This window comes from Atractosteus spatula, chromosome 13 (genome assembly GCF_055471065.1).
Source record: "Atractosteus spatula isolate fAtrSpa1 chromosome 13, fAtrSpa1.hap1, whole genome shotgun sequence".
Lineage (NCBI taxonomy): Eukaryota > Metazoa > Chordata > Actinopteri > Semionotiformes > Lepisosteidae > Atractosteus > Atractosteus spatula.
Window position 1 is genome coordinate 1,813,512 of NC_142718.1, and position 21,251 is coordinate 1,834,762.

General features: G+C 61.5%; 2 protein-coding genes across 2 annotated transcripts; both read left to right on the top strand.

Moving 5' to 3' along the window:
• The first annotated feature begins 58 nt into the window (after positions 1–58).
• Positions 59–12,676, top strand: rangap1b (Ran GTPase activating protein 1b). The gene is made up of 16 exons (XM_088930286.1): positions 59–224; positions 1,081–1,200; positions 3,494–3,621; positions 4,321–4,380; positions 4,999–5,178; positions 5,658–5,792; positions 6,233–6,391; positions 6,788–6,901; positions 7,483–7,582; positions 7,695–7,779; positions 7,913–8,081; positions 8,248–8,364; positions 10,226–10,328; positions 10,471–10,559; positions 10,938–11,059; positions 11,291–12,676. Exons 2-16 carry the CDS (start codon positions 1,089–1,091, stop codon positions 11,412–11,414), a joined length of 1,797 nt encoding a protein of 598 aa, XP_088786412.1. The 5' UTR covers positions 59–224; positions 1,081–1,088; the 3' UTR covers positions 11,415–12,676.
• A 2,456-nt stretch (positions 12,677–15,132) lies between these two features.
• chadlb (chondroadherin like b) lies at positions 15,133–20,679 on the top strand. Its single transcript, XM_088929933.1, has 8 exons — positions 15,133–15,238; positions 15,865–16,050; positions 16,473–16,667; positions 16,956–17,257; positions 17,779–18,277; positions 18,736–19,422; positions 19,810–19,976; positions 20,288–20,679. Exons 1-8 carry the CDS (start codon positions 15,197–15,199, stop codon positions 20,565–20,567), a joined length of 2,358 nt encoding a protein of 785 aa, XP_088786059.1. The 5' UTR covers positions 15,133–15,196; the 3' UTR covers positions 20,568–20,679.
• The last annotated feature ends 572 nt before the right edge of the window (positions 20,680–21,251 follow it).

Here is a 21,251-nt window from a genome sequence, read left to right on the forward strand (position 1 = left end):
CCGCTGTGGCGGTGAAGGCGGAGGGGACTAGAACTACACCTCCCGTCGGGCCCAGCGGCAGGCCGGTTTCAAAATAGCGCTACGCCATTTCAGCTTCCCTGAGCGAGCGGGACGCGGCGTGACCGGGCCGCAAGAGGAAGCGATTCTTTTTCGCTTAATTTCCCTCGAAATTAAACCCCGACGACGAGGGACGTCTGCGATCTCGACTCTCTCTCTCTCTCTCGGTAATCGCCGGACCCGGATCCCCGGGGCTCTTGTCGCGGACGGGTCCGTTTGGAGCCGGGATCGAGCCGCGGCTCGTGCAGGCGGGCGGGAGGCGAACCGGCGCGCGTGCATTGTCCGAGGCTCGAGAACGTCAGAACTTCTTCTGCCGACGTTTTCGCCGGCGTCGATTTTGTTTTTATTTATTTATTTGTATTAAACTAATTAGGATCTAAATGAGGCCGGGGGGCGGGAAGCGCTGTCACCGGCTGAGGGACATTTAAACACCGGCGGCCGGGTCGTCATCGTGATGGTTTCCTGTGCTGGTCGTGAGCCGAGTATTGAAACTACACGCATCTATCGGGGTACGGGGGGGGGGGGTCCCCCCACGCTTTAGCGTGCGAGGTGCTGTGGGAGCGGGCTCGGCGCAGTGCGGGGCCCCGGGAGAGAGGCGGAGAGGCTGGGGTATCGGAGGAGGAGGAGGCCACCTGTTCGCTCTGGAGCCCTCCATCGCAGCTGGGGGGTACTGGGGGGTACTGGGGGGTGAGGCCTGAGGGGCAGGCTCGCTCGCTCGCTCGCTCGCTCGCTCGCTCTTGGCGGGGTAGTTTCAGGGTGTATGCGCCGCTGTGTCTTGGGGTACAGTGTAAAAGAGGGCGTCAGTGTTAAAGGCTGTGCTGCTGTTGGGGTACAGTGTGGAAGTGGGGGTCAGTGTTGAAGGCTGTGCTGGTTGTTGGGGTACAGTGTGGAAGTGGGGGTCAGTGTTAAAGGCTGTGCTGGTTGTTGGGGGCGCAGTGTGGAAGGCTGTGGTTGTTGTTGGGGTACAGTGTGGAAGGCTGTGCTGGTTGTTGGGGCGCAGTGTTAAAGGCTGTGCTGCTGCAGGTACCCCGATGGCTTCGGAGGACATTGCCCAGCTGGCCGACTCTCTGGCCAAGACCCAGGTGGTGGAGGGGGAGCTGAGCTACAAGGGCAAAGGACTGAAACTGGACAGCGCCCAGGCTGGTAAGGACACCCCCTCTCTCCCTCTCCTCCCTCTCCCACTCTTTTCTCCTCTCTCCTCTCTCTGTAGCGGGAGACTGAGCAGGTCACTCACACCCTGTGTCTCCTCTCTCTGTAGCGGGAGACTGAGCAGGTCACTCACACCCTATGTCTCCCCTCTCTGTAGCGGGAGACTGAGCAGGTCACTCACACCCTGTGTCTCCTCTCTCTGTAGCGGGAGACTGAGCAGGTCACTCACACCCTGTGTCTCCTCTCTCTGTAGCGGGAGACTGAGCAGGTCACTCACACCCTGTGTCTCCCCTCTCTGTAGCGGGAGACTGAGCAGGTCACTCACACCCTGTGTCTCCTCTCTCTGTAGCGGGAGACTGAGCAGGTCACTCACACCCTGTGTCTCCTCTCTCTGTAGCGGGAGACTGAGCAGGTCACTCACACCCTGTGTCTCCTCTCTCTGTAGCGGGAGACTGAGCAGGTCACTCACACCCTGTGTCTCCCCTCTCTGTAGCGGGAGACTGAGCAGGTCACTCACACCCTGTGTCTCCTCTCTCTGTAGCGGGAGACTGAGCAGGTCACTCACACCCTGTGTCTCCTCTCTCTGTAGCGGGAGACTGAGCAGGTCACTCACACCCTGTGTCTCCTCTCTTTGTAGCGGGAGACTGAGCAGGTCACTCACACCCTGTGTCTCCCCTCTCTGTAGCGGGAGACTGAGCAGGTCACTCACACCCTGTGTCTCCCCTCTCTGTAGCGGGAGACTGAGCAGGTCACTCACACCCTGTGTCTCCCCTCTCTGTAGCGGGAGACTGAGCAGGTCACTCACACCCTGTGTCTCCCCTCTCTGTAGCGGGAGACTGAGCAGGTCACTCACACCCTGTGTCTCCCCTCTCTGTAGCGGGAGACTGAGCAGGTCACTCACACCCTGTGTCTCCCCTCTCTGTAGCGGGAGACTGAGCAGGTCACTCACACCCTGTGTCTCCCCTCTCTGTAGCGGGAGACTGAGCAGGTCACTCACACCCTGTGTCTCCCCTCTCTGTAGCGGGAGACTGAGCAGGTCACTCACACCCTGTGTCTCCCCTCTCTGTAGCGGGAGACTGAGCAGGTCACTCACACCCTGTGTCTCCCCTCTCTGTAGCGGGAGACTGAGCAGGTCACTCACACCCTGTGTCTCCCCTCTCTGTAGCGGGAGACTGAGCAGGTCACTCACACCCTGTGTCTCCTCTCTCTGTAGCGGGAGACTGAGCAGGTCACTCACACCCTGTGTCTCCTCTCTCTGTAGCGGGAGACTGAGCAGGTCACTCACACCCTGTGTCTCCTCTCTCTGTAGCGGGAGACTGAGCAGGTCACTCACACCCTGTGTCTCCTCTCTCTGTAGCGGGAGACTGAGCAGGTCACTCACACCCTGTGTCTCCTCTCTCTGTAGCGGGAGACTGAGCAGGTCACTCGCACTCACACCCTGTGTCTCCCCTCTCTGTAGCGGGAGACTGAGCAGGTCACTCACACCCTGTGTCTCCCCTCTCTGTAGCGGGAGACTGAGCAGGTCACTCACACCCTGTGTCTCCCCTCTCTGTAGCGGGAGACTGAGCAGGTCACTCACACCCTGTGTCTCCCCTCTCTGTAGCGGGAGACTGAGCAGGTCACTCACACCCTGTGTCTCCTCTCTCTGTAGCGGGAGACTGAGCAGGTCACTCACACCCTGTGTCTCCTCTCTCTGTAGCGGGAGACTGAGCAGGTCACTCACACCCTGTGTCTCCTCTCTCTGTAGCGGGAGACTGAGCAGGTCACTCGCACTCACACCCTGTGTCTCCTCTCTCTGTAGCGGGAGACTGAGCAGGTCACTCGCACTCACACCCTGTGTCTCCTCTCTCTGTAGCGGGAGACTGAGCAGGTCACTCACACCCTGTGTCTCCCCTCTCTGTAGCGGGAGACTGAGCAGGTCACTCACACCCTGTGTCTCCTCTCTCTGTAGCGGGAGACTGAGCAGGTCACTCACACCCTGTGTCTCCTCTCTCTGTAGCGGGAGACTGAGCAGGTCACTCACACCCTGTGTCTCCTCTCTCTGTAGCGGGAGACTGAGCAGGTCACTCACACCCTGTGTCTCCTCTCTCTGTAGCGGGAGACTGAGCAGGTCACTCACACCCTGTGTCTCCTCTCTCTGTAGCGGGAGACTGAGCAGGTCACTCACACCCTGTGTCTCCTCTCTCTGTAGCGGGAGACTGAGCAGGTCACTCACACCCTGTGTCTCCTCTCTCTGTAGCGGGAGACTGAGCAGGTCACTCACACCCTGTGTCTCCTCTCTCTGTAGCGGAAGAGCTGGTGAGGGAGATCGAGCAGTTCCCAGGCCTGCAGGCCCTGCGCCTAGAGGGCAACACCGTGGGGGTGGAGGCAGCCCAGGCCATCGCCAAGGCCCTGGAGAGCAAGGGCCAGCTTCAGGTCAGTCCCTCGGCCGGCCCGGGCTCGTAACCGCAGCTCGATCCGTTTCAGCCTTCCCTGTGGACGTGCCCTCAGCTCCTACAGGGTGGAGGGGGATGTGTGATGGGGGGTCAAGCCTGTGCCAGGTTCTGAGAAGTACTGCCCTCGTGCAGGGTGTGCTGCCAGAAATGTGACCCCCTGCACCTGCAGGAGGAGAAACCCTCATCATGGGCGCGTCCGAGAGGCGTCGCGTCGCTCCCACCCGAGGGCGCGTCCGAGAGGCGTCGCGTCTCTCACCTGGTTATAGTGTCACCCCCACTTGTGGGTGTGTCCGAGTATCATTCCAAACATGGTCGTGCCTGCCACTATGGGTGTGTTGGATACAGTGCTCCGCCCACTATGGGCGTGTCTAGCAGTGCCACTCCCACTTATATCATCACTGATTGATCAAGTAGTACGAGCTGTTTTGTCAGAAACAATGGCCAACAAGTGTTGTAGTTGTAGTAGACTGTATTATTCTACTAAAAGGTGTTTTTGACTTTTTCTCTGAGGGGAGAAAAAAACAAGTTTAATAAAAGTCTGAGCGTGCTCAGGCTTTAAGTAGGTCAATTAAGTCATCAATTAGCACCAGAGGTGTAGGTCTCAGCTGGAAGGAAAACTAGCTCATTCTGTATTAATCTCTCCTTCTCCTCTCCTCTCCTCTCCTCTCCTCTCCGGCAGAGATGTTACTGGAGTGACATGTTCACCGGTCGCCTGCGTGCGGAGATCCCCCCTGCTCTGGTGAGTCTGTGCTGCCCCCTGCTGGGCAGGTAGCTAACTGCAGGCGTGGCAGGCTGATGTCTGGTCAGAGGGTGCACAGCTCCCAAGGTTCCTGACTGCGTGCCGACTGCCGGTTGTGTTTTTGTTCGGCTCGTAGTTCCTGCTGAGCCTGAGCTGTAATGGTGACAAACTGGAAAGCAGTGGTTCCCAGTCCCAGTCCCGGTCCTGGTGACCCACACGCCTGCTGGGTTTTGGTCCAGCTGGGCAATTCAGTTAGTTACACAGTAAAACCCTTTAATGACGACTTAACAATAGTAAGATTCATTTGAGCTGTGTGTTCCCAGCTCTGAGACGCGTTATATAGTGTGGTTGTGAGTGGCGGGGGGAGGAATGATGGGAAGATTCCAGCGAAGCAACTTCTCGAATCAATTAATCAATTCAATCAATGATCTAATTCAGGTGGGAGGGGATGAAAACCAGCAGGTGTGTGGTCACCTGGTCTGGAGCACGGGGGATGACGGTGTGTCTATCAATTGATCGATCAGTTTGACTCTTTATAAAGCGCCTTTTTGGGGCATGACCTGTGCACTGACGTGCTGTGCGTGCGCTGTCCCCCCCCCCCCCCCCCCCCCCCCCCAGACGTCCCTGGGGGCGGCGCTGATGACCGCCGGGGCCCGCCTGACCGAGCTGGACCTGAGCGACAACGCCTTCGGGCCGGACGGGGTGAGGGGCATCGAGGAGCTGCTCAAGAGCGCCTCCTGCTACACGCTGCGGGAACTGCGCCTCAACAACTGCGGCATGGGCATCGGAGGGGGCAAGGTGAGGAGGAGGAGGAGGGGGCCACGAAGAACAGCTTGTACAGTAACCCCTGGGTTTAACAGAGAAGGTCGGCTGTGAAGGGGGGTTCGTCTGTCACGTGGGAAAAGACCGGCCTTTCCCTGCTCTGACGGGGGAGGGCAGGAGTAGTAAAACAAGGTAAAAGAAAGACTTCACAGGGGTAGAGTTCAGGGGTATCGGAGTGCGTCGGGGCGCAGCCTCTTGCTGTAATCCCTGGCTGTTTTCAGAACCCCATTTCCTCCTGAGTGGTGAAAGCTCCCTGGATGAGTGGGAATTTGGGGATTCTCCTGGGGGGAGCAGTCTGTCGGCGAGGGCTGTGTGCTGTTGCCCCCCCCCATGTTTATTGCTGGGGGCCTTGCCCCCCCCAGAAGACCTGGCAGTCATCTATATGGGGGTGTGCTCTTGGGGACACCCCCCCCTTTCTGGTGTCCGGCCCCCCAAGTGACTCTGTGTCCCCGCAGATCCTGGCTGCAGCCCTCACGGAGTGCCACCGGCGGTCCGGCGCGCAGGGCGCCCCCCTCAGGCTGAGGGTGTTCGTGGCGGGCAGGAACCGGCTGGAGAACGACGGCGCAACGGCCCTGGCGCAGGCCTTCAAGGTACCGCGGTGCGCGCTGGACCGCTCAACACCCTGGCCGGGGAGCGAGGAGTTTAACTGATCCTTACTCTTCTCTCCTCCCCTCTCTCCCTTCCTTTTCCTCCTGTGTCTCCCCTCTCCACTCCTCTCCACCCCTCTCTCTCCCTTCCTTCTCCTCCTCTGTCTCCCCTCTCCACTCCTCTCTCCTCTCTCCACCCCTGTCTCTCCTCCCCTCTCTCTCTTCCTTCTCCTCCTCCTCTGTCTCTCCTCTCTCCCCTCTCCATCCTTGTCTCTCCTTTTCCTCCACCTCGCTCTCCTCTTCCACCCTGTCTCTCCTTTCCACCTGTTTTTCCTTTTTCTCCTCTCTCCTCTCTCCCCTCTCCATCCTTGTCTCTCCTTTCCCTCCACCTCTCTCCCCTTTCCACCCCCTGTTTTTCCTTTCTCTCCTCTCTCCTCTCTCAGCTGATGGGCAGCCTGGAGGAGATCCACATGCCCCAGAATGGCATCAACCACAGCGGGGTGACGGCGCTGGCCACCGCCCTGAAGGACAACCCGCAGCTCCGGGTGCTCAACCTCAACGACAACACCTTCACCAAGAAGGGCGCCATGGCCATGGCGGAGGTACGGCGCCCCTCTGCCACCGAATGTGGGGAGAACATGCAAACTCCACGCAGACAGCACCCCAGGAACTGAGCCCAGGGCCCCAGCTCTGTGAGGCTGCAGTGCTGCCAGCTGCTGCCAGAGTTCGTTCCAGCTGTGCCCAATTACTTAATTGCAGCTTTAATTTTCTGATGAGTCGAGCGACTGGAATATTAACGTGTCTCTCTGTTCCAGTAAGGGGAAATTGGGGTTTCTACGATACTGGCGTTAATGTGATGATTACTAGGCAGAGTCCGCTGTGTTTAGGATATGAAAGCAGTCGGACAGCTCGAGTGAAGCCAGCGAGCGGCTTGGTTGTGAGCTCGTGAGCTTCCGGTCTCCGCGGTCTCCGCACCCTAACCCCTGTCTCCGTCTCAGGCCCTGAAGCACCTGCGCTGCGTCCAGGTGATCAATTTCGGGGACTGTCTGGTGCGTTCCGAGGGGGCCATCGCCATCGCCGAGACGTTGAGATCGGGGCTGCCTATTCTCAAGGTAACGCCGCTGTCTGTCGGGGTGTGTCCCTCTGGCCAGGGGCTCTACTGGCATTTCCGTTGATCTAGAAATCCTCTCCTACTTCAGCAGCACCCTGTCTGTGTGCTCTAGTTATTTTATTAGCTTGCTGTAGCTGATGCTTTCATCCAAAGTGGCCCGTAGTTTGTCCAGCTGGGTTCCAGGATTCCAGGATTCAACAGCTGTTCCCCCGCCTGGGGTTTGAACCTGCAGACCTGCTACAGGGTTTGACAACTGTGCCCCCGCCTTGGGTTTGAACCTGCAGACCTGCAACAGGGTTTGACAACTGTGCCCCCGCCAGGGGTTTGAACCTGCAGACCTGCAACAGGGTTTGACAACTGTGCCCCCGCCTGGGGTTTGAACCTGCAAACCCGCTACAGGGTTTGACAGCTGTGCCCCCGCGATGCGTCAGAAACATTAATTTGAACCTGCAGACAACCTCCCTGTTTCCAGAGTCTGGAGCCTGTGACCTGATCTCCAGGATTGCTAGCTGCCGTCCTCTCGCTCTTGGGCCGGTGTTTCTGACGCATCGGGGTGCGTTTCTCTCCCCTCTGTCGGCCCAGGAGCTGAACCTGTCGTTCGGGGAGATTGCGGAGGAGGCCGCGCTGCAGGTGGCCCAGGCCGTGCAGCATAAGGACCAGCTGGAGAAGCTGGACCTCAACGGTACGTCAGCCCGCCCGCTGGTCCCCCGGCTTTCACAGCGTCCGTCTCTCGGCTGCAGAGTTTTTCTCCCCCAGTTGCTGAAGCTCTCCCCCCTCCCTCCCTCTCCCTGCAGGTAACTATCTCGGAGAAGAGGGCTGTGAGGCGCTGAGGGAAGTGATGAACTCCATGAACATGGGCGACCGGCTGGCATCCCTCAGGTAGAGCCTGTTCACAGCCCCCCCCCCCCCAGTTCTCTGTGTGTTCTCTCGTGTCGCCTTCACCCCCACTTCCCCCGTTACCCCCCCTGCCCCGCCCTCTCCGACTGACGCAGAGAGCTGCCTCTCCCCGCAGTGACGACGAGGGGGAGCCCGAGGAAGAGGAGGACGAGGAAGACGTGGACGAGGAGGAGGAGGAGGAAGAGAATGAAGAGGAAGAGGAGGAGGATGACGATGGAGAGACCGAGACACCGCCGCAGATAGAAGAGCAGGAAACTCCCGTCAGCGTGGTAAACGAGATACAGGCAAGTCGTGGTTTATAAAGATCGCTCTCTGGGTGTCCCTGCTCTTACTCTGGACTCGCCTGCCTGCGTCTGGAGCGGCGCCCGGTCTGGCTTGTGTGAACTTGACCAGACCGCGTGTGTATTCACCACACCGTGTGTGTGTGTGCGTGTGTGTGTGTACTTGCAGGTCTCCACGATCGTCCCTTCTCCCTTCTCTGCCGAGGTCTGCAGCTTCCTGGACTCGCCCTCTGCCGACAAGCTGCGGCAGCTGGGAGAGGAGGCGCCCCAGCTCATCAAGAAACAGGTGGGTCACTGTGTACCACACTCACTGCTGCCTGGAGCTGGGAGAGGGGGCGCCCCAGCTCATCAAGAAACAGGCGGGTCGGGGTGTAACTCACTGCTGCCTGGAGCTGGGAGAGGGGGCGCCCCAGCTCATCAAGAAACAGGTGGGTCACTGTGTACCACACTCACTGCTGCCTGGAGCTGGGAGAGGGGGCGCCCCAGCTCATCAAGAAACAGGCGGGTCGGGGTGTAACTCACTGCTGCCTGGAGCTGGGAGAGGGGGCGCCCCAGCTCATCAAGAAACAGGTGGGTCGGGGTGTAACACACTGCTGCCTGGAGCTGGGAGAGGGGGCGCCCCAGCTCATCAAGAAACAGGTGGGTCACTGTGTACCACACTCACTGCTGCCTGGAGCTGGGAGAGGGGCGCCCCAGCTCATCAAGAAACAGGAGGGTCGGGGTGTACCACACTGCTGCCTGGAGCTGGGAGAGGGGCGCCCCAGCTCATCAAGAAACAGGAGGGTCGGGGTGTAACACACTGCTGCCTGGAGCTGGGAGAGGGGCGCCCCAGCTAATCAAGAAACAGGCGGGTCGGGGTGTAACACACTGCTGCCTGGAGCTGGGAGAGGGGTGCCCCAGCTAATCAAGAAACAGGCGGGTCGGGGTGTAACACACTGCTGCCTGGAGCTGGGAGAGGGGGCGCCCCAGCTCATCAAGAAACAGGAGGGTCGGGGTGTAACACACTGCTGCCTGGAGCTGGGGGAGGGGGCGCCCCAGCTCATCAAGAAACAGGAGGGTCGGGGTGTAACTCACTGCTGCCTGGAGCTGGGAGAGGGGGCGCCCCAGCTCATCAAGAAACAGGCGGGTTGGGGTGTAACACACTGCTGCCTGGAGCTGGGAGAGGGGGCGCCCCAGCTCATCAAGAAACAGGAGGGTCGGGGTGTAACACACTGCTGCCTGGAGCTGGGAGAGGGGGCGCCCCAGCTCATCAAGAAACAGGAGGGTCGGGGTGTTACACACTCACTGCTGCCTGGAGCTGGGAGAGGGGCGCCCCAGCTCATCAAGAAACAGGAGGGTCGGGGTATAACACACCGCTGCCTGGAGCTGGGAGAGGGGGCGCCCCAGCTCATCAAGAAACAGGAGGGTCGGGGTGTTACACACTCACTGCTGCCTGGAGCTGGGAGAGGGGCGCCCCAGCTCATCAAGAAACAGGAGGGTCGGGGTGTAACACACTGCTGCCTGGAGCTGGGGGAGGGGGCGCCCCAGCTCATCAAGAAACAGGCGGGTCGGGGTGTAACACACTGCTGCCTGGAGCTGGAAGAGGGGGCGCCCCAGCTCATCAAGAAACAGGAGGGTCGGGGTGTAACACACTGCTGCCTGGAGCTGGGGGAGGGGGCGCCCCAGCTCATCAAGAAACAGGCGGGTCGGGGTGTAACACACTGCTGCCTGGAGCTGGGGGAGGGGGCGCCCCAGCTCATCAAGAAACAGGAGGGTCACTGTGTACCACACTGCTGCCTGGAGCTGGGAGAGGGGGCGCCCCAGCTCATCAAGAAACAGGAGGGTCGGGGTGTTACACACTCACTGCTGCCTGGAGCTGGGAGAGGGGCGCCCCAGCTCATCAAGAAACAGGAGGGTCGGGGTGTAACACACCGCTGCCTGGAGCTGGGAGAGGGGGCGCCCCAGCTCATCAAGAAACAGGCGGGTCGGGGTGTAACACACCGCTGCCTGGAGCTGGAAGAGGGGGCGCCCCAGCTCATCAAGAAACAGGTGGGTCACTGTGTACCACACTGCTGCCTGGAGCTGGGAGAGGGGGCGCCCCAGCTCATCAAGAAACAGGAGGGTCGGGGTGTAACTCACTCACCGCTGCCTTTCCTCTCCCGGCGCAGGTGAACACGGCGGACGCCGGCAGAACCGCCGAGGCCTTCCTCAAGATCGCCTCGTTGCTCAAGGACGAGACCCCGATCAAGAGAACCTTGCTGGACAGCATCGGTAAGGGTCACCCGCGGGGTCGGCCTGGGGGCAGGGGGGGGACTCATGTGCTGATGCAGGCCGCAGCGGGGGCAGGGGCAGCGTGTCGTGGGTCGGCCTGTCCGGGCAGCAGCCGTGACCCGGCGCGGTTTCCCTGTTTCAGATGCGCTGCTGAGAGAAGCCTTTTCCTGCTCATCCTTCCAGAGCGGCACCTTCATCTCCACCATCCTGGTGCTGCTGGGGCTGATCAAGGTAGGTCAGAGCCTGGGGGGGGAGAGGTCAGGGGTCAGGGGTCAGAGCCCGGGGGGGAGAGAGAGGAGAGAGGACAGGGGTCAGAGCCCAGTGGGGACCAGAGGTCAGAGCCCAAGGGGGGAGATAGGTCAGGGGTCAGAGCCCAAAAGAGGGAGAGATAGGTCAGGGGTCAGAGCCCAAAAGAGGGAGAGATGGATATCATGCTGTTGAAACATTAATTTATAAAAATTCATCTATAGCCCGATGCAGTTGTCAGTCTTTACCTAAACCCTGGGCACTGAACAGGAGAGAGATCCTGAAGTATGAAATCCCTGCGCACTGCGTCTCCAGCCCTTGTGCTGATCCCAGGGTAAGAGTCTCCCTGCCTGTGTGTGTCAGAGCGAAGACAAGGTGAAGCCGATGCGCCTCGTCCCCGGGCACCTGCTGGCTCTGGAGCACGCCGTCAAGCAGGACTACTTCCCCGGCAAACACATAGACGTGCTGGAGGCCTTCTTGATCCGGTAAGACCTGGGGACCCCAGTACTGACCGCCTAGCTACCGAGCACCCCCGTCTGCAGAGCTGTACACACACACACACACACGCACACACAGGACACTTGCTGACTGAGCAGCCCCGTCTGCAGAGCTGTACACATGCACACGCACACACTTCCCCCTTGATTTTGTCTTCCCTCGGCCTGTTCATGGCTCGCTGATCTCCTCGCTTACCATCCTGTTTGTCCGACCCACAGCCGCTCGGAAGCCGCTGACAGCTACCCCAGCGCCCGCAGCGCCCTCGAGAAGACCCTGCTCAAGCTCCTCGACCTGAAGGAGCCGGAGAGCCCGCCTGCTGAGGAGCCCCACTCCCACGCCTGAGCAGGGGGGCCTGCCTGCCTTCAGACCTGCCCCCCCAGTGGTGGGGGGGCAGAGGCAGTAGGACTGGACAGTAGCACGCCACATGTGGCAGACGGGATTCCTTTCTGAGCTTTTATTTTTTTACAGAAGTATGTGTATATATAAAGGTCTTTCCAAAAATTTTAAAAAAGGATGAAAAAGATACAACTCTCGCCCCTCTCCTCCCCCCCCACCACCCGACACCCTCCTTACCAGGGGTCCTGGGGAGCCCCAGTCCTGTTAGGCTGTAGGTCACCCTCAGTGGAGGTTACTGATGAAGTGATGTGTTGCGCTGAGGGAGCTGTGGCTCTTCAGAGAGGAGGCGTTGCCGGGTGACCTCGTTGATCACGGTGACGCTGCTCTGGGGCGAGGGAGTTCGTCGGGGGTAGCGGTGACCTCTCACCCCTGCAGGGGAGAGCTGGGGTACGTAATCAGCCCAGTTCCAGGGTGCTCCAACCTTTTTGTCCCCGGTTCCCCGAGGGGCTGGGGGTTTGTGGGATAACCTCAACGTTTCCTGAATGGAGCTCCGCAGCCTGCTCCAGCAGGAAGAAAGGCCAAGCAGGAGCTCTAGTCAGGCAGCTCGTTAGCTCAATTAGGGACCCGGTGAGGTGAAGGGCCACACTGGGTTTACAAGGCAGCGGGAGGGGGGCACTGAACTGAATTAACCTCCATTGCCCCTAAGGGGAACCCCAGTCCTAAACCATTTCTGACGAGTCGTATTACAACTGGGGTACCAACACGCGTTCTGGTTCTGACCCCTCCCACCCCCGTGTTTGGCGTCTGCGACCGGAGTCCTCTGCGCCTCTTGCCCAAGACCCTCTGACCCTTCTGCGTCTCCCCAGAACCGGAGGCCTCTCGCTCGCTCCAGCTACTGAGCTGGTGGCCGAAATTCAGGACCCTGATCGGGAGGGGGGGGTTTGGTGGTTCAGGGGTCCCATGGCCCCTGGGCGGTCCGGGATGGTGGGTGATGGGGAGGAATGACAGATCAGGGACTCCGGCGCCGCTGCTTGTGTTTTTCCTGTGGGGCAGCGTCGAGTCTGGAGCAGGGGCTGCTGCTGGGGGCAAGGGCTCCTCTCTTTCACAGGGAGAGGCGCTCCAGGGCTTGTGCGCCGCCCTGCTGGCTCTGGCCGATAGATTTCTCGCCCGGTCTGCTGGGCCGGGGCACTGCTGATGCAGAACCAGACGTGTTTGTGGGAGTGGAACTTTGTTAGTCTGCACTTAACGGCTCAATAAACTATTTATCAGAGATCAGTGGCCTCTCGGTGCGTTGTCTGTCTGTGTGTGTGTGTGTGGCCGGGGGTCCCTGGTCCAGCAGGGGTGCAGGGGTGCAGGGGTGGCACGACTGCGAGGGGATCCCTGCCTGTGCCAGTCGGAGAGCTTGGGGTGACTTGAGAGTCTCCCTTCGGTTGATTCCAAAGGTGTGCAGAGAGAGTGGGGAAGATTGAGGAGGATGGTGTTGGGGGGAGAGACTGGAGGAGAGGGGTCAGGGGGGGAGGAGGGATCTGGAGACAGGAGGACAGGGGCGAGGGGGAGAGACATTTGGAGGACAAGGAGAGGAGAGAGGGGTCTTGATATGGGGGGGAGAGGCTGGAGAGAGAGGGGGTGTCTGGTGACAGGAGGAGAGAGACTGGAGAGAGAGAGATCAGGGGCAGAAGGAGAGGAGAGAGACTGGAGGAAAGGAGAGAGAGAGATTGGGAGGAGAGGGCAGACCTGAGCAGTGATTTTTTCACCGGTCCGAACACAGGCCGCCTTTGTGTGGCTGTGGGCTGCCGTGCGGACGGCCAGCCGCCCGGATACCCCCCCTGGAGGACTGCAGCTCGCCAGCGAGCTCCGGTCCACTCTCTCCGCGGATAACGCGTGGATTATCCACGAGCTCTGGGCTGCCGCGACCTCCAGGTATTTTCCAAGTCTGAGCTGTGCGTGAGAGTCTGCCGTTTCTGTCTCGGTGGGTTTTTGAGCGTCTGCGTGAGCTCGGGTACACGTGGCTAGCTCATCCAGCGGATTAATCACGTCGATCGAGGTCGTTATCGATTACGACAGCGGTCGTCGATATCGTACCAGCCCCGGGTATTGACTTAATACAGGCAATTCTTCAGATACAACCACTGCTTTCATTTCAGCTGAAGTGAACCGGTTGATGTGTTTACGTGTATTTGATGTTTTACGAAGTTGATCATTTTTGTATGCGTGTCGTACAGGTCTTTAACGTCCCGGGCCGCCAGGCCTGGTTTCGCGATACGCTGCTGTTAGTGACGGTGGCCTTGCGCTGCCGCCTCTCTGAAACAGAACAGCGTTTGTACCTGTCGCCGCCGTGGGCGCGATGGAAACATCCGACCTTCACCTGCGGTCGAGAATCACGGAAACAGGACGGGCGCGATTCTGAACACAAGGACATTTATTTTTAAAACGCTCGTGTTGCCACGAGGACATACTGAAACTCGTGAGAGACGAAACTGGGACGGAACAGCCCCAGTACTAACTACCCCAGTACCATCTACCCCTGCACTAGCTACCCCTGCACTAGCTACCCCAGTACTAGCTACCCCAGTATTAACTACCCCAGCGCTAACCCGCCCGGGTTGGGCGGGAGTCGTGCTTTGTCTCTCCGAGGTCTTCGAGGTGAAGTCGGCAGCTGAGTTGAAACCCGAGAAACCTGCCTCTCCGCAGCGACGCCTTCAGTCAGGAGCCCCGGTACCGCCTGGATCTCTCGGTCAAGAGCCCCCGGTACCGACAGAGATTCTCTTTCTGGATCCCCGGTACCGTATGGGCCTCTCCGTCAGGAGCCACGGTGGCGACAGTGATTGTCTGTCAGGAGCCCCAGTAACCGACTGGACCTCTCTGTCAGGAGCCCCGGTACTGACTGGGCCTCTCCGTCAGGAGACACGGTTCCGCCTGGACCTCTCTGGTAAGAAGCCCCGGTACCGACTGGACCGCACTGTCAGGACCCCCGGTACTGACTGGGCCTCTCCGTCAGGAGACACGGTTCCGCCTGGACCTCTCTGGTAAGAAGCCCCGGTACCGCCTGGACCTCTCTGTCAGGAGCCCTGGTACCGACTGGGCCTCTCCGTCAGGAGACACGGTTCCGCCTGGACCGCTCTGTCAGGAGCCCTGGTACCGACTGGGCCTCTCCGTCAGGAGACACGGTTCCGCCTGGTCCTCTCTGTCAGGAGCCCTGGTACCGACTGGACCGCTCTGTCAGGAGCCCTGGTACCGACTGGGCCTCTCCGTCAGGAGACACGGTTCCGCCTGGTCCGCTCTGTCAGGAGCCCTGGTACCGACTGGGCCTCTCCGTCAGGAGACACGGTTCCGCCTGGACCTCTCTGTTAAGAAGCCCCGGTACCGACTGGGCCTGTCTGTGAAGACGCCCCGGTACCTCTCTGCCGTAATGAGCTCTGCCGCCCAGCTGCCCGCTTTCTCTCCTGCCTGCTAATTGGATCCGGGCTGACGCGGGGCCGCGGGGTCACGGCTGAAGAATTTCCCGGAGCTGTGCGGAGGGGAGGTCCCGTCACGCAGCTATTTCACACACTGCGAGCCCACCGGCGGCTCGGACACGCGGAAAGACACGGGGCTGCGAGGCGAGAAGAGCCGGCGCCTCCGAAAGGAATCATTTTTTTTTAAAATCTCCCCACAAATTGTTTTTTTAATAGGTTTTGATATCATTGTATATACTTTTTGACCTCAGGTATTGAGACATTGACGGCTTATCCTCTAGCTTACAATTCCCCGTGGGTCAGAGGAGCCGCCGAACCGAGCCGAGGAGAAGGATGAGGAAGGCGCACCAGTCGACAGAAAACGACAAAATAGAGGTAAAGACTTTCAAAAATAAAAAAACACCTGCCTGACTTTATGACGACTTTTGAGACCACTCTGTTGTTGTGTGTTGCTCTTTGTGTGTGTTGCTACTCTGTTGATGTGTGTTGTTCTGTCGGTGTGTGTTGCCACTCTGTTAAGGACAGAGCAACAACACATTAACAGAGTGGCAACACACACCGACAGAAGAACACACATCAACAGAGTAGCAACACACAAGGACAGAGCAACAACACATTGTATGTTGTTGCTCTGTTGTGTTGTTGCGCGGTTCCCCTGGCCGGAGCCCGATGGACAGTCCCGCCTGACCTCACCCCCCCAGTCTCTCGCAGGGCTGTGGGCTCGGAGGGAACTTCAGCACAGGGCGTCGGAGCTGATCTCTACAGAGTTACAGATACGGCTTCATTAAAAAGAAAAGACAAAATCACGGGCAGGCCAAACACATTCATCCGGTCCTTGTACATCCCCTATCACCGCAAACAGCTGGCACACGGCAGGGTACACGCAGGACGGGACGCCGATCCATATACGTGCGATGAAAGAGTAAAATATGAACGAGCCGAGTGGGCAGGAGAAGTACCGTGTCCTCTTCACCAGACACTCGCTCTGCCCCCCGTTCCAGATTCAGATGCGGGCCCCTGCGCGGAGGGCGCTTGTCTCCCCCGTGTGGCTGACCGCGGTACTGCTGCTCGGCGCCGCCGGGGCGGAGAGCCGCCGCTGTCCCCGCCCCTGCATCTGCGACCACATCCAGCTGACCGTCAGCTGCCTGAAGAGGAACCTCACCGAGGTGCCCCCCACCCTCCCTGAGGTAAGAGAGTACAGCCCAGACGGGCCCGAGGCCGAGCCGACCCGCTCCACAGCCCAGACGGGCCCGGGGCCGAGCCGACCCACTCACAGCCCAGACGGGCCCGGGGCCGAGCCGACCCGCTCCACAGCCCAGACGGGCCCGGGGCCGAGCTGACCCACTCACAGCCCAGACGGGCCCGGGGCCGAGCTGACCCACTCACAGCACAGACGGGCCCGAGGCCCAGCTGACCCACTCACAGCGCAGACGGGCCCGAGGCCCAGCTGACCCACTCACAGCGCAGACGGGCCCGAGACCCAGCTGACCCGCTCCACAGCCCAGACGGGCCCGGGGCCGAGCCGACCCGCTCCACAGCGCAGACGGGCCCGAGGCCCACGCTGTGAGGTTCTGGGTCCTCACCTCCTCGCTCCCTCTCGGCCCCGCAGGTCACGAAGAAGCTGGACCTGAGAGGAAATGACATCAGGGAGCTGCGGACGGGCGGCTTCCTGCACACGCCCTACCTCACCCACCTCACCCTGCAGCGCTGCAACATCCAGACCGTCCAGGAGGGGGCGTTCCGGGGCCTGGGGCGCCTGCTCTTCCTCAACCTGGCCGACAACCGCATCTCCATCCTGTACCAGGTGAGGGCGGGCTGGAGGAGCCTCGGACCAGGGGCTCGCCCCCCCCGAGCTTGACCTTCCTCCCCAGCCCTCTCCCACTCCTCCTCTCCCTCCCTGCGAGACTCCCAGAGTTCTCCTGGCCAGCCCTGCGCGTTCCGGCCCGGCACCAGGGAGCAGACAGGAGCCAAGAGCCCTTTGCACAAAGAGTGGGGGGTGGCTGGAACAGCCCGCCCGGCCGCGTGGCTGGAGGAGGTCCTGGGCTCCCCTGTTGATTGTAAGCCTGTCCGGTGGTCCCCCCCTCTCTCGCAGGAGTCGTTCGACGGGCTGAGCTCCCTGAAGCAGCTGCTGGTGGACAGGAACCGGGTGGAGGAGCTGCAGCCCGGCGCCTTCGCCCAGCTGGGCTTCCTCAACCTGCTCAGCCTGGCGGAGAACTTCCTGGTCTACCTGCCGGACATGGTGTTCCAGGGCCTGCGGAGCCTGCGCTGGCTGCGCCTGTCCCACAACGCGCTCAACACGCTGGCGCAGGAGGCCTTCGCCGGGCTGCTGGCGCTGCAGCGGCTCAGCCTGGACCACAACGAGCTGCAGTTCTTCCCCACCGAGCCGCTCACCAGGTGCTGCGGGCCAGGCGCCCCGTCGCTCTCCCGCCCTCCTGGACCTCCCGTCCCCCTGTCTCTGTCCTCCGCCTGCCGTCCCCGTCCACCGCCTGCTGTCCCCCCGTCTCTGTCCTCCGCCTGCTGTCCCCCCTTCTCTGTCCTCCGCCTCCCGTCCCCCCGTCTCTGTCCTCCGCCTGCCGTCCCCCCGTCTCTGTCCTCCTGGCCTTTACCCCTCATGGCCTCCTAATAACCCCCCTCTCTGAACTGGCTCCATCACTCTGCTCTCCTCCCCCCTGAGAGCTGGGGTGTGGGGGGCTTTTGGAATTCTCTCATTCCGTTGCCTGAAAGGCATGAGTGCATGAGTCTGGATCACCGACTGCCCCCCAAGTGTGGGGTGTGACACTCCAGGTGTAGATTTGGAGCTCGTACTTCAGCGAGCGCGTCTTTACGGCGGCCAGGCTGGACTGGGGGTGGGGCGCCCCTGCAGTGCTCGCCTGCACCCCCACAGCCTGTCCCTGTCCTCCTCCTGCCGCCCCCAGACTCCCGGAGCTGACCCGCCTGGACCTGGGCTGGAACCCCATGACCTACCTGGGCGAGGAGGCGGTGGCGATGCCCAGGCTGCGCCAGCTGTTCCTGGACCACATGTCCCTGCAGGACGTGTCCCCCGCGGCGCTGCAGCGGGCCCCCGCGCTGGCCCTGCTGGACCTCAGCCACAACCAGCTGCGCGCGCTGCAGCCCCTGGGGGGCCCCGAGAGACTGGGGCGCCTCAACCTGACCGGCAACCCCGTGCTGTGCAGCTGCTTCCTGCGGCCGCTGCGCGAGTGGGCGGACCGCGGGCGCGCGCGGCTGGCGGGGGCCTGCGCGGGGCCGCCCCACCTCGCCGGGGAGGGCCTGGACGCCGTGGAGCCGGGCCAGCTGCACTGCGCCTCCCGCGAGGCCCTGGAGCGGGCCGAGAGGGAGGAGAGGCTGCTGGGGGCCACGCCCCGCCCCGTGCCGGACACGGCGCCGGCCCGCTGCCCCGCCGGCTGCGAGTGCCAGGTCAGCCGCTTCCTGAAGCTTCCGGGGCTCTCTGACGGAGCAGAGCGGGAGGCTGTTCTTTGCACAAAGAGTGGCGGGGGTCTGGAACTTGCCGCCCCCACCCCCAAAGAAAACAGCTGGGCGGCTTGTTCCTGACCCCCGCCACCTTCTGTGTAAAGACGGTGTAAAGAACAGCCCCTCCCCCCCCGCTCTCCTCCTGAAGGACGCATGTGGCCTTGTTCTGCTGCTCAGAGGAGAAATGATTCGCCGGTTCGCAAGGGCCTCTGGGCTGGTGAGTTTGGCGGGGGCAGCCGTGTCTTGGACAGGTGTGAGGGTCCTCGCTCCAGCAACAAGCCTGGGCGTCCCCTGCTCCCCTCTCCTACCACCCTTCGCGTAAAGGGTGAACAGCGCCGGCTCGCCGCCCCTCGCGGTCCCGGTGTCCTCTGCTCTCCGGCCCTCATGTTCCCTGTCCCCCGCAGGCCGACACCCAGCACTCCAGCTGCGAGGGCCGGGGTCACACCAAGATCCCGAAGGGCTTCCCCGCCGACACGCGGCTGCTGGACCTCCGCGGCAACCGTTTCCACCACGTCCCCAGGGGCAGCTTCCCGGGCCTGGGCGCGGCGGTGTCCCTGCACCTGCAGCGCTGCGGGATCCGCGAGCTGGGCGCCGGCGCCCTGGCGGGCCTGCGGAGCCTGGTGTACCTCTACCTGTCGGAGAACGAGCTGTCCGAGCTGGACCCCGCCGCGCTCCGGGGGCTGCCCCAGCTCGCCTACCTGCACCTGGAGCGCAACCGCTTCGCCGCCCTGCCCGCCGCCGCCCTCGGCCCGCTGCCCCGCCTGCTCTCGCTGCACCTGCAGCGCAACGCCATCGCCCGGCTGGGCGAGGGGGCGCTGGCGGGCGCCGGGGGCCTGCGGGCGCTGTACCTCGAGGGCAACGCCCTGGAGGGCCTGCACCCCGGCGCGCTGAGGCCCGCCCCCGGCCTGGAGATCCTCCACCTGGGAGCCAACCAGCTGGCGGAGGTGCCGACCGCCGCCCTCCGCCACGCCCCCAGCCTGGCCGAGCTCCGCCTCTCCGGAAACCCCATTCGCTGGGTGGGGCCGGGCGCCTTCCTGCCATTGGCCGGCAGCCTGAGGCACCTGCACCTGGCCAACATGGGGCTGGAGAAGGTAGAGAGGGGGAGTGTAGGGGGGGGTTGGAGTGTGTGTGTGGGGGTTTAGGGGTGTGTAGGGGGGGTTGGAGTGTGTGTGTGGGGGTTTAGGGGTGTGTAGGGGGGTTGGAGTGTGTGAGGGGGAGTTTTGGGGTGTAAAGAGAGGGGAGGGTTTGGAGTGTGTTAAGGGGGCTTTTGTTCTTGAGCTTTTTAGTCGCTTTTCAGCCTGAAGCCCATCTGTGACTCACAGTGCCTTTCCTGCGCTGAGACTCTTCCCTATCTGCTCCCGATTCCCTCTTCCTCTGCTCCAGTCCACACTTCTCTCCTGGTCTTTGCTCCTCCTCCTCCTCACTCTCCCTCTCTCCCCCAGCTGTCTCCTCCTCCTCACTCTCCCTCTCTCCCCCAGCTGTCCCGGGACGCCCTGCGGGGCCTGGGCTCGGGGCTGCGCAGTCTGTGGCTGGAGGGGAACCAGCTGGAGGGGCTGCCCAGCCTGGACAACCTGACGGGCCTGGAGGTCATCAACCTGGCCGGCAACCCGCTGATGTGCGACTGCCCACTGCTGCCCCTGCGCAAGTGAGGGAGGCGCCAGACCCACGGCTGCGCACCGCTGCACACCACACCCCACAGCTGCCCACAGCTGCACACCCCACAGCTGTGCACCACACCCCACAGCTGCACACCCCACAGCTGCGCCCCACAGCTGCGCCCCACAGCTGCACCCCACACCCCACAGCTGCGCACCGCTGCACACCACACAGCTGCACACCACACCCCACAGCTGCGCACCGCTGCACACCCCACAGCTGCACACCCCACCCCACAGCTGCGCTCCACACCCCACAGACCCCCCGAGAGCTCACCCTGCTCCCTGTCTCCCCCCGCAGGTGGATCGAGAAGGTGAACCTGAAGGTGCGGGCCAGCTGTGGGAACCCCCCCGAAATCCGGGGCCAGCTGGTGAAGGACGTCCACGTCTTCAAGAGCTGCCCCGGGGAGGCGCCCCCCCCCCAGAGCCCCAGGAACGCGCAGGGGCCCAAACCGCTGGTCGCCAAATCAACCAAGGGCCCCAAGCCCAAGCCCCAACCCGCCAGGGCGCCAAAGCCGTCCCAAGGACCCTCGGCAGCTGCCCTCAAAACTGCCGGCAAGAAAAAGGCAGCAGCGCTGTAGTACTGGAGGTCCACCACCAGAGGGAGCCCTGCCGCCCACCTGACGAAATGGCCTTTAACAGCAAGTGATCGCAGCCGCTTTCATCAGTGACATCAGCGACCTGTGTGCTAATAACGCCCCCTGCTGGTCCCGGTTCTGGTTTTTCACTCTCCCCGCCGCGGACTCGAAGTGACCTGATCCGAGTTGGTTATCACCCTTGTTCCTGGTCTTTACGCACTGAAAATGAAGAGTTACCGTGACTCCTCTGTCCTCCATGATTGCTTAGACCGCTATAATCAGGGTCATTAAACCACACCCACTTCTCTTAAAAAAAAAATTGCAAACACGCCGCCGAGTGAGCCTTTGTCTACTGGTTCTCTCGCCCCCTGTGCTTTATGAAATGGAGACAGGGCGTAGACTCTCTGGAAGGAAACGAATTGGCTCAGGACAGGCACCCCCCCTCCGCCATCACGTTTAGCCAGTAAACACAATTGCAGACGTAGGGACAACACTGAGGACAGATTTCAGGTTTGCAGCCTCAGCGCTCCCCAAGAACCGGACGAGCTAGTGCCCAGCTCCAGCGGAAACCCCACTCTCAATGTGGGTACCCGGGCGTGGAGGGAGGTAAATGTACTGTTCAGGGTAAATAATATTTAGGGTAAAAAAAAAATGGTAATAATAATGGAAATAACGTGGGAGAGAGTA

Bases quoted from the DNA above. Each gene is read 5' to 3' on its own strand.
- rangap1b (XM_088930286.1), top strand. From the start codon at position 1,089: ATGGCTTCGGAGGACATTGCCCAGCTGGCCGACTCTCTGGCCAAGACC. The intron at 8,365-10,225 runs GTGGGTCACTGT...CTCCCGGCGCAG, and splicing joins CCCAGCTCATCAAGAAACAG to GTGAACACGGCGGACGCCGG. The intron at 10,329-10,470 runs GTAAGGGTCACC...TCCCTGTTTCAG, and splicing joins AACCTTGCTGGACAGCATCG to ATGCGCTGCTGAGAGAAGCC.
- chadlb (XM_088929933.1), top strand. From the start codon at position 15,197: ATGAGGAAGGCGCACCAGTCGACAGAAAACGACAAAATAGAG. The intron at 15,239-15,864 runs GTAAAGACTTTC...CCCCCGTTCCAG, and splicing joins CAGAAAACGACAAAATAGAG to ATTCAGATGCGGGCCCCTGC. The intron at 16,668-16,955 runs GTGAGGGCGGGC...CCTCTCTCGCAG, and splicing joins GCATCTCCATCCTGTACCAG to GAGTCGTTCGACGGGCTGAG.